The sequence below is a fragment of the Phyllobates terribilis genome, unplaced genomic scaffold (assembly GCF_046119375.1).
Source record: "Phyllobates terribilis strain yellow unplaced genomic scaffold, ASM4611937v1 Scaffold_4__5_contigs__length_816908805, whole genome shotgun sequence".
Classification (NCBI taxonomy): domain Eukaryota; kingdom Metazoa; phylum Chordata; class Amphibia; order Anura; family Dendrobatidae; genus Phyllobates; species Phyllobates terribilis.
Window position 1 is genome coordinate 3,708,459 of NW_027362764.1, and position 16,599 is coordinate 3,725,057.

Consider the following 16,599-nt stretch of genomic DNA (forward strand, 5'->3'; position numbering starts at 1 on the left):
ATCCCACAGGAGACCATCCGCAACCTCATCAGGAGCATGCCCAGGCGTTGTAGGGAGGTCATACAGGCACGTGGAGGCCACACACAATACTGAGCCTCATCAGGAGCATGCCCAGGCGTTGTAGGGAGGTCATACAGGCACGTGGAGGCCACACACAATACTGAGCCTCATCAGGAGCATGCCCAGGCGTTGTAGGGAGGTCATACAGGCACGTGGAGGCCACACACAATACTGAGCCTCATCAGGAGCATGCCCAGGCATTGTAGGGAGGTCATACAGGCACGTGGAGGCCACACACAATACTCAGCCTCATCAGGAGCATGCCCAGGTGTTGTAGGGAGGTCATACAGGCACGTGGAGGCCACACACAATACTCAGCCTCATCAGGAGCATGCCCAGGCATTGTAGGGAGGTCATACAGGCACGTGGAGGCCACACACAATACTCAGCCTCATCAGGAGCATGCCCAGTTGTTGTAGGGAGGTCATACAGGCACGTGGAGGCCACACACAATACTGAGACTCATCAGGAGCATGTCCAGGCGTTGTAGGGAGATCATACTGGCACGTGGAGGCCACACACAATACTGAGCCTCATCAGGAGCATGCCCAGGCGTTGTAGGGAGGTCATACAGGCACGTGGAGGCCACACACAATGCTCAGCCTCATCAGGAGCATGCCCAGGCGTTGTAGGGAGGTCATACAGGCACGTGGAGGCCACACACAATACTCAGCCTCATCAGGAGCATGCCCAGGCGTTGTAGGGAGGTCATACAGGCACGTGGAGGCCACACACAATACTCAGCCTCATCAGGGGCATGCCCAGGCGTTGTAGGGAGGTCATACAGGCACGTGGAGGCCACACACAATACTCAGCCTCATCAGGAGCATGCCCAGGCGTTGTAGGGAGGTCATACAGGCACGTGGAGGCCACACACAATACTCAGCCTCATCAGGAGCATGCCCAGGCATTGTAGGGAGGTCATACAGGCACGTGGAGGCCACACACAATACTCAGCCTCATCAGGAGCATGCCCAGTTGTTGTAGGGAGGTCATACAGGCACGTGGAGGCCACACACAATACTGAGACTCATCAGGAGCATGTCCAGGCGTTGTAGGGAGATCATACTGGCACGTGGAGGCCACACACAATACTGAGCCTCATCAGGAGCATGCCCAGGCGTTGTAGGGAGGTCATACAGGCACGTGGAGGCCACACACAATGCTCAGCCTCATCAGGAGCATGCCCAGGCGTTGTAGGGAGGTCATACAGGCACGTGGAGGCCACACACAATACTCAGCCTCATCAGGAGCATGCCCAGGCGTTGTAGGGAGGTCATACAGGCACGTGGAGGCCACACACAATACTCAGCCTCATCAGGAGCATGCCCAGGCGTTGTAGGGGGGCTCATACAGGTACGTGGAGGCCACACACAATACTCAGCCTCATCAGGAGCATGCCCAGGCATTGTAGGGAGGTCATACAGGCACGTGGAGGCCACACACAATACTCAGCCTCATCAGGAGCATGCCCAGTTGTTGTAGGGAGGTCATACAGGCACGTGGAGGCCACACACAATACTGAGACTCATCAGGAGCATGTCCAGGCGTTGTAGGGAGATCATACTGGCACGTGGAGGCCACACACAATACTGAGCCTCATCAGGAGCATGCCCAGGCGTTGTAGGGAGGTCATACAGGCACGTGGAGGCCACACACAATGCTCAGCCTCATCAGGAGCATGCCCAGGCGTTGTAGGGAGTTCATACAGGCACGTGGAGGCCACACACAATACTCAGCCTCATCAGGAGCATGCCCAGGCGTTGTAGGGAGGTGATACAGGCACGTGGAGGCCACACACAATACTGAGACTCATCAGGAGCATGCCCAGGCGTTGTAGGGAGGTCATACAGGCACGTGGAGGCCACACACAATACTCAGCCTCATCAGGAGCATGCCCAGGCGTTGTAGGGAGGTGATACAGGCACGTGGAGGCCACACACAATACTCAGCCTCATCAGGAGCATGCCCAGGCGTTGTAGGGAGGTCATACAGACACGTGGAGGTCACACACAATACTGAGCCTCATCAGGAGCATGCCCAGGCGTTGTAGGGAGGTCATACAGGCACGTGGAGGCCACGCACAATACTCAGCCTCATCAGGAGCATGCCCAGGCATTGTAGGGAGGTCATACAGGCACGTGGAGGCCACACACAATACTCAGCCTCATCAGGAGCATGCCCAGGCGTTGTAGGGAGGTCATACAGGCACGTGGAGGCCACACACAATACTCAGTCTCATCAGGAGCATGCCCAGGCGTTGTAGGGAGGTCATACAGGCACGTGGAGGCCACACACAATACTCAGCCTCATCAGGAGCATGCCCAGGCGTTGTAGGGAGGTCATACAGGCACGTGGAGGCCACACACAATACTCAGCCTCATTGTGACTTGTTTTAAGGACATTACATCAAAGTTGGATCAGCCTGTAGTGTGTTTTTCTACTTTAATTTTGGGGGTGACTCAAAATCCAGGCCTCCATTGGTTAATAAATGTGATTTCCATTGATGATTTTTGTGTGATTTTGTTGTCAGCACATTCAACTTTGTACAGAACAAAGTATTCAATGAGAAGATTTCATTCCTTCAGATCTAGGATGGGTTATTTCAGTGTTCCCTTTATTTTTTTGAGCAGTGTATATGTGTACTATTTGTGTTATACAATGGTGTGAAAAAGTGTTTGCCCCCTTCCTGATTTCTTATTCTTTTCCATGTTTGTCAGTTAAATGTTTCAGATCACAAAACATATGTAAATATTACACAAAGATAACACAAGTAACACAAAATGAAGGTCTTTATTATAAGGGAAAAAGAAATCCAAACCCACAGGGCCCTGTGTGAAAAAGTGATTGCCCCCTAAACCTAGTAACTGGTTGGTCCCTTAGCAGCAACAACTGCAATCAAGCGTTTGTGATAACTGACAATGAGTCTTTACAACGCTCTGGAGGAATTTTGGCCGCTCATCTTTGCAGAATTGTTGTAATTCAGCCACATTGGAGGGTTTCCGAGCATGAACCGCCTTTTTAAGGTCCGGTCACAGCATCTCAATCGGATTAAGGTTAGGACTTTGACTCGGCCACTCCAAAGTCTTAATGTTGTTTTCCTTAAACCATTAAGAAATCAGGAAGGAGGCAAACACATTTTCATACCACGGTATGTGTACTGTGTGTTATATATGTGTATTATATGTGTCCTGTGTGTTACATATGTGTATTATATGTGTCCTGTGTGTTACATATGTGTATTATATGTGTCCTGTGTGTTATATATGTGTATTATATGTGTCCTGTGTTATATATGTGTATTATATGTGTACTGTGTGTTACATATGTGTATTATATGTGTTCTGTGTGTGTTATGTTTTTCATTTGTGTATTGTATCTTCTACACTGTGTTCCAAATTATTATGCAAATAATATTTTCTCAGATTTTCCCAAATTACCTATATGAATTGCAGTCATTGTAATTTTCCAGTCAAATAACTATTAGAGTACAATTGAAAGGTTTTTGTACAAACTGCCTATGATAACAGTATATTTAAAAAAAAAAATAAAACACTCAAACTGCACTCAAACTGCATGTTCCAAATTATTATGCACAGCAGAGTTTTCAACCTTTTCATTTTAATAAAAGAACAAAAAAATGGTCATTTTTGAAATTATAAGCATTAGCAGGTTATTACACACTGAAATCAAACAGTTTTCAACTCAAAACTTTATTCTAGGTGATGTTACCTAGAATAAAAATGACCATTTTTTTGTACTTTGTGTATTAAATGTATACTATGCTTGCATGTGCTTTATATGTGTATATTATGTGTACTGTGTATATGTAGCACCCTGTGGATTCGGCTGCTACAGGGGTATTGCACCTCAACCCAGAGGTGTGATATTCCACTCCCGGGTAAGGATGGAGTGTGGAACTGAGCTCGGTAGGCTGCATGCACTACACACATCCCATTTCCGAGGAACAGACCAACGGTACTCCCACTTAGAAATGTGCAGGTACGACCGAGTCTGTTCCTGGCTGGAGTGGGAGGGGGGTGGTACATCCCAAGTAGTGTAGGGGCAGATAGGGGGAGCAGCCTGGGTAAAGATAGGAGCTCATTGGGTGCTGGTCACCTGAGCTCACACATAGAGGGTGTATATAAGGTGGGCACCAACTAAGAACAGGGTCAGTTGCAGAGAGAAAGTCAGCGAGCGGAGGAGAAGAGAGACCCAGAGTGAGAGAGGAGAGAGAGAGACCCAGAGGGGGAAACAGAAGAAAAGGACTCCAAGAACCCAACTTAAATCCCCGGGTGAAGAGTCGGCACAGGGTACCGGAACCCAAGCTGGTGGGGGCAAAAACACTCCCCAGCCAGAGACCGGAGACCGTGGGCAGCGTTTGTCACGGTCACCCACCACATCCACCACGAAGGCATACCACGAGGAGGGTCAGGGAACCCAAGGCCAAGGGTCTCCCAACAGAAGGCCCGAGGGAGCTGGACCTGGGTGGATCAATAGTGGGGACGGCCAGAGAAAGGACAGAAGGAGAGCTCAGGGTCACGCTCCGGACTTATTTGGGGGTTGGCTGGATCCAGAACCTGGTGGACGCAGCACGGCTCGGGAGGTCACTCGAAGCTGGAGTGACCAGAACATCAGCAGTGAGTAAACATCCTAAACTGCATAACCCGACTCTGTCTCTGATTGCCGTCTACACTGCATCACCACAACCCCCATCCTCTGCACCTGATCCCCCTGAGGCTATACCCCACCCGTTGGGGGTTATATCACCAAAGCTGCACCTACACCACCAGCCTCAGCGGACCCTGCTGCAGCGGCGGCCACAGTGACCGCAACACAACGGGTGGCGTAGTCGACATTAAGAACTTAGTAACATCTGTAGGACTGCCACATACAACTGAGTTTGACACCCTGGGCACGGACCGGGTCACAGCCACTCGGAAGACTACAACTCCCATCTGATCCGGCTCCGGGTATTCCCCCTAAAGAATATGGCCCAGGGGGCGCGTCAACTTTGGCGTAGTCGGCAGGATTACGTGCCCGCAACAACCGGGTACTGCGTGCCTGAAGAAAAGAACATCGTTACCTCAAAAAGAAGTCTCCTGCCGGTTCCGGAGGGTCCCCGCCATCGGACCCCATCACCAGTCGATTCCCGCCGGTTGTCCGCCATTAACAGCTTTTTCCCGCCATCTGCAGAGTTTCCCGCCACTGGGAAGCGGTTACCGCCATTTCCAAGGATTTCCCGCCTTGCCAGAGCGGACGCCATTATGGGCGTGCCAGAGGGTGGCGAGAGGCCACCTCCCATCGTGGGCCAGGACCGAAAATGGCGCCAAAAGTGGAAACCGCCCCCACCAACAGAGACTGTGATGCTAGAGGTGTCTGTCAGCGTGAAAGAACCGCCCCTGGAGCTGACAGTCACCCAGTGGCCCCGGGACCGCCCTCGAAATGGGAGGAGACGAAAGAAAAGAACGAAAATGGGTGCCGCCTGGAGCAGTCTGGAGCGAGCGCACCCGGAGGCAGGAAGCCTGGAGAAGAGTAGCAGAGAAGCTCACCCGGAGATGGCGAGAGAGCAGAGCAGCACCGGCCCGCTGGCCAGGAGCCTGCTGGAAGAAGAGCAGAGCAGCACCGACCCGTTGGTCAGGAGCCTGCTGGAAACCACGACCCCACTAGGCCTAGTGGAGGTCCTTGCACAGCTCCCCCGAGACCGGGAGTGTGCACAGACTGCCCTGGAGGGCCTCGCACGGAGGATGGCCCGGGTACAGCGAGAGACATTGGCGGAGTGGAGCCGAGAGATGGCCCAGCAAACCAAGACCCGGAGCACGCCAGCCAAGATGAGGAGACAGACCGCCTCTGAGGATGGCGCGGGAGGACCCAAGGCCGGAGACGGCGCCGAGAAGGGAGCCGAACGCATGGAGGCAGGTAAAGGGGACGTCTATACCCCAAACCGGAACACCGCTTACCTGCCCCAGCTCCCCGTCGCAGAGCCCGAAAGTCCCCCTGCTGTGCCCGAAAACGCCATGTCACCGACGCAGACTAGGCCCCAACCGGAAGCCGCCGCCGCGACCCCTGTGACGCCATGCGCACCGACCCCGAGCGTGGCAAAACAGGAAGTAACACCAGCCTGGTCGCAGGGCCTAGAATTTCCGGGCGTCGCATCACCAACAGTGCCCCCTACCTCCGCGGAGCCTCCGGCCTGGCCGCAAGGCCAGGTAGCCCAGGGCGCCGCCGTCCTAACGGTGCCCTTCACCTTCCAGGTGCCCCAGGCCTGGCCGCAAGGCCTGGGCAACCCGGGCGCCACCACCACCGCGCCCGCACCCGTAAAACCAAGGGTGCCGCGTCTGGGAGAGGACTTGTTTGCCCAGCACACGTGGCCGGACGGGCAGCCTTTCATCTGGCCCCAGAAATATTATGAACTGGAGCACCAGAGGAGAGTTGGGGCCATGTGTGCACCCCTGATTCCGGCTCCGAAGCCCGTGATAAGGATCTCGCCCCCGCTTGAAGAGACCCAATTTGAGTGGGACCCCACCGGAGAAGACCTAATGGGGTTCACTCAGGAAACCAGGGCAGCTGCAGCGGAGCGTGCTGAGTGCTGCCGACAGCAGCTCGAGGAGTTTGCGAGGGAGCGGAGAGAGAGGCGGGTCCGGGAACAACAGGCCCAAATAAGGAGCGCCGAGCAGAAGAGCCGAACCAGGAGGGACCCCCGTGCAGCGCACAGTCCCCGCACCACCGGGACTGTAATTAAGTTCAATATGCAGCATGGGTGGGGCTTCATCCGAGACCACAACACCCCCGGCGACGTCTTTGTCACGCGCAGAGATGTGGAGTCCCATCTGCCGGAGGGGCACAGAGGTCGTGACCTTTATATCGGGGACGAGGTCACCTTTACCCGGCACAAGTGTGCCAAAGGACCTTACGCCCTCCATGTGCATCGCCTGACAGAGGAGGAGCTGCGATGTGAGGAGGAAGAGCAAGAGGATCCGGACGGGTCTGAAGCTGAGATCCCCAAAGAAGGAGCAGGAGGAAGACGTTGTTGAGTACAGCGGAGTAGGTGCTGTAAATAGTTACCCGATCGGGGTATAAAGAAACTGTTATTGCTAATATAGTCCCCGTTGGGACCAGCTGAGTGAACTGTTTACCCGTTTACCCTTAATCCCACAGGCTGAGGACTGTGAGCAGCCATTCCCTTTTCCTCCCTAATACCTGGCCGAGGACTGAGAGCGGCCATATCCCTGTATATAGTTGCGCGTCCTAAAGCGCCCCCTACCGGTTTTATAGGAAAACCATTTTTCTAGAAAGACTGTCGCACTTTACCCGGTCACACGTTGCACAGTGACCGGAGGAGGAGCCAGAGGCGACGAGAATGTTTAATATGAAAAGTTTTATGCTAATATATGATGTTTTATATGTTTTATATGTTTGTGAAAAAAAAAAAAATGTATGTTTGTGGTGTTGTTTATGTCTTTCAGCCCGAGGACGTGCTGTGATTTACCAGGGGGGAATGTAGCACCCTGTGGATTCGGCTGCTACAGGGGTATTGCACCTCAACCCAGAGGTGTGATATTCCACTCCCGGGTAAGGAAGGAGTGTGGAACTGAGCTCGGTAGGCTGCATGCACTACACACATCCCATTTCCGAGGAGCAGACCGACGGTACTCCCACTTAGAAATGTGCAGGTACGACCGAGTCTGTTCCTGGCTGGAGTGGGAGGGGGGTGGTACATCCCAAGTAGTGTAGGGGCAGATAGGGGGAGCAGCCTGGGTAAAGATAGGAGCTCATTGGGTGCTGGTCACCTGAGCTCACACATAGAGGGTGTATATAAGGTGGGCACCAACTAAGAACAGGGTCAGTTGCAGAGAGAAAGTCAGCGAGCGGAGGAGAAGAGAGACCCAGAGTGAGAGAGGAGAGAGAGAGACCCAGAGGGGGAAACAGAAGAAAAAGACTCCAAGAACCCAACTTAAATCCCCGGGTGAAGAGTCGGCACAGGGTACCGGAACCCAAGCTGGTGGGGGCAAAAACACTCCCCAGCCAGAGACCGGAGACCGTGGGCAGCGTTTGTCACGGTCACCCACCACATCCACCACGAAGGCATACCACGAGGAGGGTCAGGGAACCCAAGGCCAAGGGTCTCCCAACAGAAGGCCCGAGGGAGCTGGACCTGGGTGGATCAATAGTGGGGACGGCCAGAGAAAGGACAGAAGGAGAGCTCAGGGTCACGCTCCGGACTTATTTGGGGGTTGGCTGGATCCAGAACCTGGTGGACGCAGCACGGCTCGGGAGGTCACTCGAAGCTGGAGTGACCAGAACATCAGCAGTGAGTAAACATCCTAAACTGCATAACCCGACTCTGTCTCTGATTGCCGTCTACACTGCATCACCACAACCCCCATCCTCTGCACCTGATCCCCCTGAGGCTATACCCCACCCGTTGGGGGTTATATCACCAAAGCTGCACCTACACCACCAGCCTCAGCGGACCCTGCTGCAGCGGCGGCCACAGTGACCGCAACACAACGGGTGGCGTAGTCGACATTAAGAACTTAGTAACATCTGTAGGACTGCCACATACAACTGAGTTTGACACCCTGGGCACGGACCGGGTCACAGCCACTCGGAAGACTACAACTCCCATCTGATCCGGCTCCGGGTATTCCCCCTAAAGAATTTGGCCCAGGGGGCGCGTCATATATTACATGTGCTTTATATGTGTATATGATGTGTACATTATATGTGTATATTATATGTACATTATATGTGTATATTATGTGTACTGTCTATAGTAAGTACCTGAAAGGGATGATATTTTTATGCGATACTGTTCTCACCTTTACAGTGTCCATTTTAGGACATGATCAGATATCAAAATCAAACATCAGAATGATGTCAGTTTGAGGCTAAATACCCTGTCTGAGAACTGATTTTGACAAATGATTTTGAAGAGTGATTCTGACAAGTGACTTTTACAACTGTAATAATAATTAAAAAAAAAAAGTACATGCGGATTGTGCATGCGGATTGTGCATGCGGATTGTACATGCGTTTTCCTGCCAGGGACAAGCGGATGTGAAGCGTTCTTCACTTGCATTTCCGCATGCGGGTTGACAAGCGATTTTAGCATCACTTGGAAAAGTACTTGACAACTTGGTCACACTATATAAATCCATACAACCGGCATATATAGTGTGACCGTAAAAGAATGGTAAAAAATAAAAAAATAAATCTATACTTACCATTTGATGGCCTCCGGTGTCCTTGTCCTCTCATGCGGGCAGCTCGCGGTGGACTGAAGGACCTGCCGACGTCAGCGGTCGCGTGACCCGTCACATGACTATGACGTCAGCGCAGGTCCTTCAGTCCATCGCGATCTGCCGGCATGAGAGGACAAGCGCACCGGGAGCCATCAGAAGGTAAATATAACATTTATTTTTTATTTTATTCTTTTTTTTACAGTTTCTATGGTACCCGGGTCTGGAGGAGAGTCTCCTGTCCTCCACACCCGGGTACCATCCGCACATTGAACGCATGTATTCCGCATGTGCTTATCTGGTGCAGCGGAATACATGCGTTCTAATGCAAGTCAATGGCGGCGAAAACGCAGCGCTTCAGTAAAATAATAAGTAGTGCTGCGTTTTTTTCTGCAATGATAATCCGCAGCAGAAATTTCCGCACCATGTGCACAGCACATGCGGATTATCATTGGGGAACATGGCAGACTTTCTACCAAGCGTTTTTTAAGCGTTTCTGCAGCGTTTTTGCCGCTGCTGAAACGCTTAAAAAATGCATCGTGGGCACACAGCCATAAACTCAGTTGTAAAAACCTAGGAGTTCTATTTGATTATATGATTTTCAGTGCAAACTTGTCTAAAACTCATTGGGACTTATGCACAGACTGCAAGCAAGCCAAATTCAAATGATGTTTGATTTTGATGTGTGAGTCTGATGTGTGACTTTCTTCAAACATCAGAATCACAATGACTTTTAGTCACCCTGAGTATTTTCATGGTTAATCTCATCACTCGACTGGATAGCGCAATGGTAAGGCATCAGCCTCTGAAGCTACAGTGTTAAGAGTTCAAATCCTGATAGGAATACTTTTTTTTACATAGCCAAAGTAAATTGGGAGGCACTAATTTACTACATATCTATTTCCAAGTGACTTTATATTTGCATAATTTCATAAAGGGGTCTAATGATAAAATGTCTTTATTGTAAATTTTTATTTCCATCCACCCAAGTACTGGCTGCAAACTCCCAATTTACTTTTGCTATGTAATTTACCATGCAAATAGACAGAGTGTCTGAAACTCTTAACACATCAAGATGACAATCAGAGTGTCAGATATTAAAAGTAAAACACCCCTGTAGTTTGTCTGCTTAATAGCCATAATAAAAAAAAAATTATATCTAGCAGGATTTGAACTCTGACACTGTAGTTTCAGATACTGATGCCTTACCATTACACTATCCAATCAAGTGATACTAAGTAATAGCTTTTCTTATGATATCAACCATGAAAATACTCAGGGTGACTAAAAGTCATTGTGATTCTGATGTTTGAAGAAAGTCACACATCAGACTCACACATCAAAATCAAACATCATTTGAATTTGGCTTGCTTGCAGTCTGTGCATAAGTCCCAATGAGTTTTAGACAAGTTTGCACTGAAAATCATATAACCAAATAGAACTCCTAGGCTTTTACAACTAAGTTAATAGCTTAGTGTTTAGTGCACTGGCTTTGAAACACAGAATTTTGGGTTCAAGTCCCATCAGCGAATACGTTTTTTTATTATTATTACAGTTGTAAAAGTCACTTGTCAGAATCAGTTCTCAGGGTATTTAGCCTCAAACTGACATCATTCTGATGTTTGATTTTGATATCTGATCATGTCCTAGAATGGACACTGTACACCTTCCTGTGCTGACTCTTTGCTGCTCTTCCAGTAATCATTTACAGGCTGCAGTGTTGATGTCACATCTACAGTGCGTGTAATCGCTGCAGCCAGTCACTGGGCTCAGCGGTTCCTGCTTCCACACTGGCAGATGCAAGCAGTCACCAGGAGCAGCAGCAGGGAGGCAGCACTGGAGCAGGGAAGGTGAGCACAGTTGATGTTGTTATCTTCATTAGCGGCAACTATTAAAAAATATTCTGGACCGCCCCTTTAAGTATTTACAAGATGCTAAACAAAATTTGATCAATGGATTTAGGAGCTGAATTCCCAGAAGAGTTCACCTATAATATTCCTTTCCTATTGGCTCAATGATATTTAGAGGATAGATACAACTGTAGCTAGTAATCTCCTTAGCATTTCTGTAACATGCACCCTCTACCTGTCATTCTGTTATCAGCCACTAGGGAGCGATGTCCTCAGTGCGGCCCCTTATAGTGAACTCACCAGGAATGCCAGAGACCGGTGGCCGGGGTTGTAAGACCAGATGCTTTTCTTCCTCCCACGTTGGATCATGCGCACCGGCTGCCTGTGGCCTCGTTTCTTCACCGCCTCCACCTGCCCGGACATTTTCATCTGTTAGACACAAGGAAAAAAGCAAATATATATATATATATATATATATATATACCAAATCCTGCTGACACTGAAGGAGTCTGCGAAGTTTATTTGTGTCTTCGGCTTATTTAAAAGCTATGAGTGACCACAAAAATGTTTTTTTATTTAGGAGAATGCAATACCCTCAGTGCCCTGCAGGTGTCACTGTTACTGCACTCTTATCTGGGAACCACACAGATCCAGAATTCAGACCCCCTCCAGTGCCAGGGTGTCACGGGTGTATCAAGTGTGAAGTCGATCTGGATCCGGCTGTAGAAGGTCACTGCGCTTGGCATTGCATATGCCTTCTTGATCCTCTCATCTCTGTAGTGTAGTGATATCCTTCTTCCTTCAGGACCCAGCAGCGACCTCCACCTTCTGCTGCTAATTGACACAACCTTGCTTGGTAGTTAAATTCAGTGTATCCAGAGAGTCGCCGGTGATAGCTCTATGTTCCTCTGTCCATGCCTGGAGTACTAGTAGTCGGCTAGTTTCTTCTTGGACTTCGCTTGGAGGACAGTTGGCGTTATCTCTCTGGTGTCTTCTCAAGCTAAGTGTATCCCCTTTGTTTGTTTACCTTGTTGTCTTTAGTTACAGTGGGGCTTGACTAGTGTTCACCCCGTCCCTTCCCTACCTAGGGCCTAGCTCTAGGATCATTTAGGGATTAGGTTTCCTGCTAGGCAATAGGTGCGGAACCTATATAGGGATGATAGGGTAGTCAGGGTGATATTATATCTGCCTAGGGGTCTCCACTCCCCCTTTCCCTAGTTGCTGGGCTCCCTTCCCCCTCTTCCCGTCGTTGTACACTTGTTCCTTCCCTCACCTTGCGTGACACAGGGCTGACCCACCCAACCCTCGGCCTTGGTTCTTGCCCCTTCCCGGGTGGTCTGCATACCGCCACCATGGGTAGATCACCCACCTGACCCCTACTGGGACTGTTTCCATCTACAAGCACACTGAGTGCGGTCAGCAGCAGAGTCATGGATGTGAGGGTGTTCATGGCGGCACAAGTCCAGAACTCGTTGAATGTTTCGAGTCTTGAGGTTCTGTAAAAATAAAAAGAAGAGATGATGATGCTGCTTCACAGATGGAGGATAAAGGTCAGTGTATACTGCAGGGAATCGTATACATGGTCAGTGCCGCGCTGCCCCCCAGGGTTCACACTGCACAGCAGCACATTGTGGGCGGGTCTGCAGTGCATTGTGGGCGGGGCTGAAGTGTGATTGATAGCTCAGCTCACAGCTCATTAGGTCTCCAGGGTCTATTGAACAAAAATGTAGCTGGTCTGCTGCTCCCTACGATCCCCACCATGTCAGCCTGGCAGTCGTACCGCTGCCATCCTTGTCCTGTTCTAAGGGAAATACCTCGGCCTCGGCCATAGATCAGGACAATCCTGGCGGCATAATGTTTCACACACAGACAGTTCTGCTGATGATAGAGAGTCAGGAATGGGGGGCAATGCGGACCCCCTGCCCTGTGCACCTATTCACAGCCAGAAATCTGCTGAAATTAAGATCTATTGGCAAAACATGGCTCCATCCACTCATCTATGAGAAATGAACCAACCCAATATGGCTCTGTATGAAAATATAGAATTACATCCTCATAGACGTCATAGACCCCGTAACGTTACAGAGTGGGGGGGCCGAGTGCGGAGAAACAGAGGGCAGAAAAGTCACCAACTTTCTGCTGACCCCATAACTGCAGAGGTTAGACCTCCTGTGGTTTTAATGTAAGAAGATGGACATACTGCCCAAGTTTCTCCTTGAAGAAACAAGTATATTATTATGTTATGTGATGTATAATGTGAATTGTGATGTGCGTTAAAGGTGTTAGAAATGTTGATAGTGTGTGTAGCTTGACAGTAGGGTCAGTAAGAGTTAATGTTTGGGACTAGCCCAGAATGGGCGTGGCTAAGTTGAAGGGAACATAACAATTTCCTGTCAGAGAGTCAGATAGGGCCTGGAGTGCATAGAGAAAGGACCCAAGGTCCACTGTGAGCACTGCTGAATTCTAGGGTGACACTAAGTGAGAGGAGACCGAAGGGAAGAGATAGTGAGATCTGAAGCAGAAGTGACTGAGACAGAGTGATTTTCCGGAGACGTGTCCTGGGAGGGGACGACTGGCAGAAAGGCCCAGAATTTATAACTACAAGAGGCTACGGGCCTGGACAGGTCTAAGTACGTGAGACGAAGAGTGTCAGGAAGTCTCAGATCGTCAGCACTAGAGAAGCTAAGGATTGGCGATACTGGCGCCATAGCTTCCCTAAGGGGAGAGAAGATGCAGATCCGCGGCTTGAGGACTCTTGATAAACAGGACTGTAGAGTTGAGCCAGGTTATGGTGAAGTAGTGAAAAATCAGTGGAAACGGGACAAATGGAGATAGTGAAGAGTTAAGGTGAATAGAGAGAAAAGAAGGAAGGAAACTGTGTGGAAAATTTTGAATGTTGGTCTCCTTTATTGAACTATCCAACATCTGGTCCTGACAAACCAGCAATATCGGTTACATGTGGCCTGTACCAGTGGGCGTAGCACCCTCACAGCACAAGACCACTCACCCAGCCAGGACCCTCACCTTCATGTAACGCGTCGGGGTGACGCGCCCCCTGGGCCATATTCTTTAGGGGGAATATCCGGAGCCGGATCAGATGGGGGTTGTAGTCTTCCGAGTGGCTGTGACCCGGTCCGTGCCCAGGGTGTCAAACTCAGTTGTATGTGGCAGTCCTACAGATGTTATCAAGTTCTTAATGTCGACTACGCCACCCGTTGTGTTGCGGTCACTGTGGCCGCCGCTGCAGCAGGGTCCGCTGAGGCTGGTGGTGTTGGTGCAGCTTGATAGGATAACCCCCAACGGGAGGGGTATAGCCTCAGGGGGATCAGGTGCAGAGGATGGGAGTTGTGGTGATGCAGTGTAGACGGCAATCAGAGACAGAGTCGGGTTATGCAGTTTAGGATGTTTACTCACTGCTGATGTTCTGGTCACTCCAGCTTCGAGTGACCTCCCGAGCCGTGCTGCGTCCACCAGGTTCTGGATCCAGCCAACCCCCAAATAAGTCCGGAGCGTGACCCTGAGCTCTCCTTCTGTCCTTTCTCTGGCCGTCCCCACTATTGATCCACCCAGGTCCAGCTCCCTCGGGCCTTCTGTTGGGAGACCCTTGGCCTTGGGTTCCCTGACCCTCCACGTGGTATGCCTTCGTGGTGGATGTGGTGGGTGGCCGTGGCAAACGCTGCCCACGGTCTCCGGTCTCTGGCTGGGGTGTGTTTTTGCCCCCACCAGCTTGGGTTCCGGTACCCTGTGCCGACTCTTCACCCGGGGATTTAATTTGGGGTCTTAGAGTCCTTTCTTCTGTTTCCCCCTCTGGGTCTCTCTTTCTCCTCTCTCACTCTGGGTCTCTCTTCTCCTCTGCTCGCTGACTTTCTCTCTGCAACTGACCCTGTTCTTAGTTGGTGCCCACCTTATATACACCCTCTATGTGTGAGCTCAGGTGACTAGCACCCAATGAGCTCCTATCTTTACCCAGGCTGCTCCCCCTATCTGCCCCTACACTACTTGGGATGTACCACCCCCCTCCCACTCCAGCCAGGAACAGACTCGGTCGTACCTGCACATTTCTAAGTGGGAGTACCGTCGGTCTGCTCCTCGGAAATGGGATGTGTGTAGTGCATGCAGCCTACCGAGCTCAGTTCCACACTCCTTCCTTACCCGGGAGTGGAATATCACACCTCTGGGTTGAGGTGCAATACCCCTGTAGCAGCCGAATCCTCAGGGTGCTACAGGGGCATGCCTACCTACCTTGCCCACAGCCAGGGGTGGATTAAGAGTAGCAAGGGCCCCGGGCAGTTTAGAAGGCGCGGGCCCCCCCGACACACACACCTGATTTATCACGTGACATGTCACATGATCCCCTGTGATAGATCATGTGATAGTTCACGTGAAATTAATTTGGCACAATATTAATTATAAAATTTTTTTTTAGGCTGTGTCCCCACTATGCGTTTTTTAAGCGTTTCCGCAGCGGCAATTCCGCTGCAGAAACGCTTAAAAAACGCTTGGTAGAAGGCCTGCCATGTTCCCCAATGATAATCCGCATGTGCTGTGTACATGCTGCGGAAATTTCCGCTACGGAAAAATCCGCATTACCAATTATTTTGTGGAAGCGCGGCGTTTTCGCCACCATTGACTTGCATTAGAACGCATGGAATCCGCATCCCTGCATCTGTACATGCAGAATCCATGCGTTTCAATGTGTGGATGGTACCCGGGTGTGGAGGACAGGAGACTCTCCTCCGGACCCAGGTACCATAGAACCTGTAAAAAAAAGAATAAAATAAAAAATAAATATTATACTTACCTTCTGATGACCCTCGGTGTCTTTATCCGATACGTCCTGGCTTGCCGGCAGCTCGCGATGGTCTGAAAAGGACCTGCCGTGACGTCATTTAGTCATGTGACGGGTCACGCGACCGCTGACGTCGGCAGGCCATCAGAAGGTAAGTATATATTTTTTATTTTTTACCATTCTTTTACGGTCACACTATATAAATCCATGCCGGTTGCCGGTTGCATGGATTTATATAGTGTGACCGAGTTGTCAAGCACTTTCCAAGTGATGCTAAAATCACAACCCGCATGCGGAAATGCAAGTGAAGAACGCTTCACATCCGCATGTCCCTGGCAGGAAAATGCATATACAATCCGCATGTACAATCCGCATGTAAAATCCGCATGTGTTTTTTCTGCCAGGGAGATGCAGAAACGCTCAAAAAAAAATCCGGAACATTTCTGTATCGTGGGCACATAGCCTTACATTAATTGTATGACTCAATTAATTGTATTGTATTAATTGTATGACTCAATATTGAGCACACGTAGCCATCTATACACAGCGGGAGGCCGCACGTAGCCATCTATACACAGCGGGAGGCCGCACGTAGCCATCTATACACAGCGGGAGGCCGCACATAGCCATCTATACACAGCGGGAGGCCGAACGTAGC

General features: G+C 50.3%; 1 protein-coding gene across 1 annotated transcript in view; it reads right to left on the reverse strand.

The window, feature by feature from the left end:
* LOC141264137 (uncharacterized) overlaps positions 1–16,599 on the reverse strand; it is a 47,736-nt gene that overhangs the window by 19,395 nt on the left and 11,742 nt on the right. Inside the window, exons 2-3 of the mRNA XM_073676447.1 lie at positions 12,522–12,648; positions 11,453–11,581 (exon numbers count right to left, since the gene is read on the reverse strand). Of these exons, the coding sequence (XP_073532548.1) occupies positions 11,453–11,581; positions 12,522–12,602 (210 nt within the window). The 5' untranslated portion in view covers positions 12,603–12,648. The remainder of the gene's footprint in view (positions 1–11,452; positions 11,582–12,521; positions 12,649–16,599) is intronic.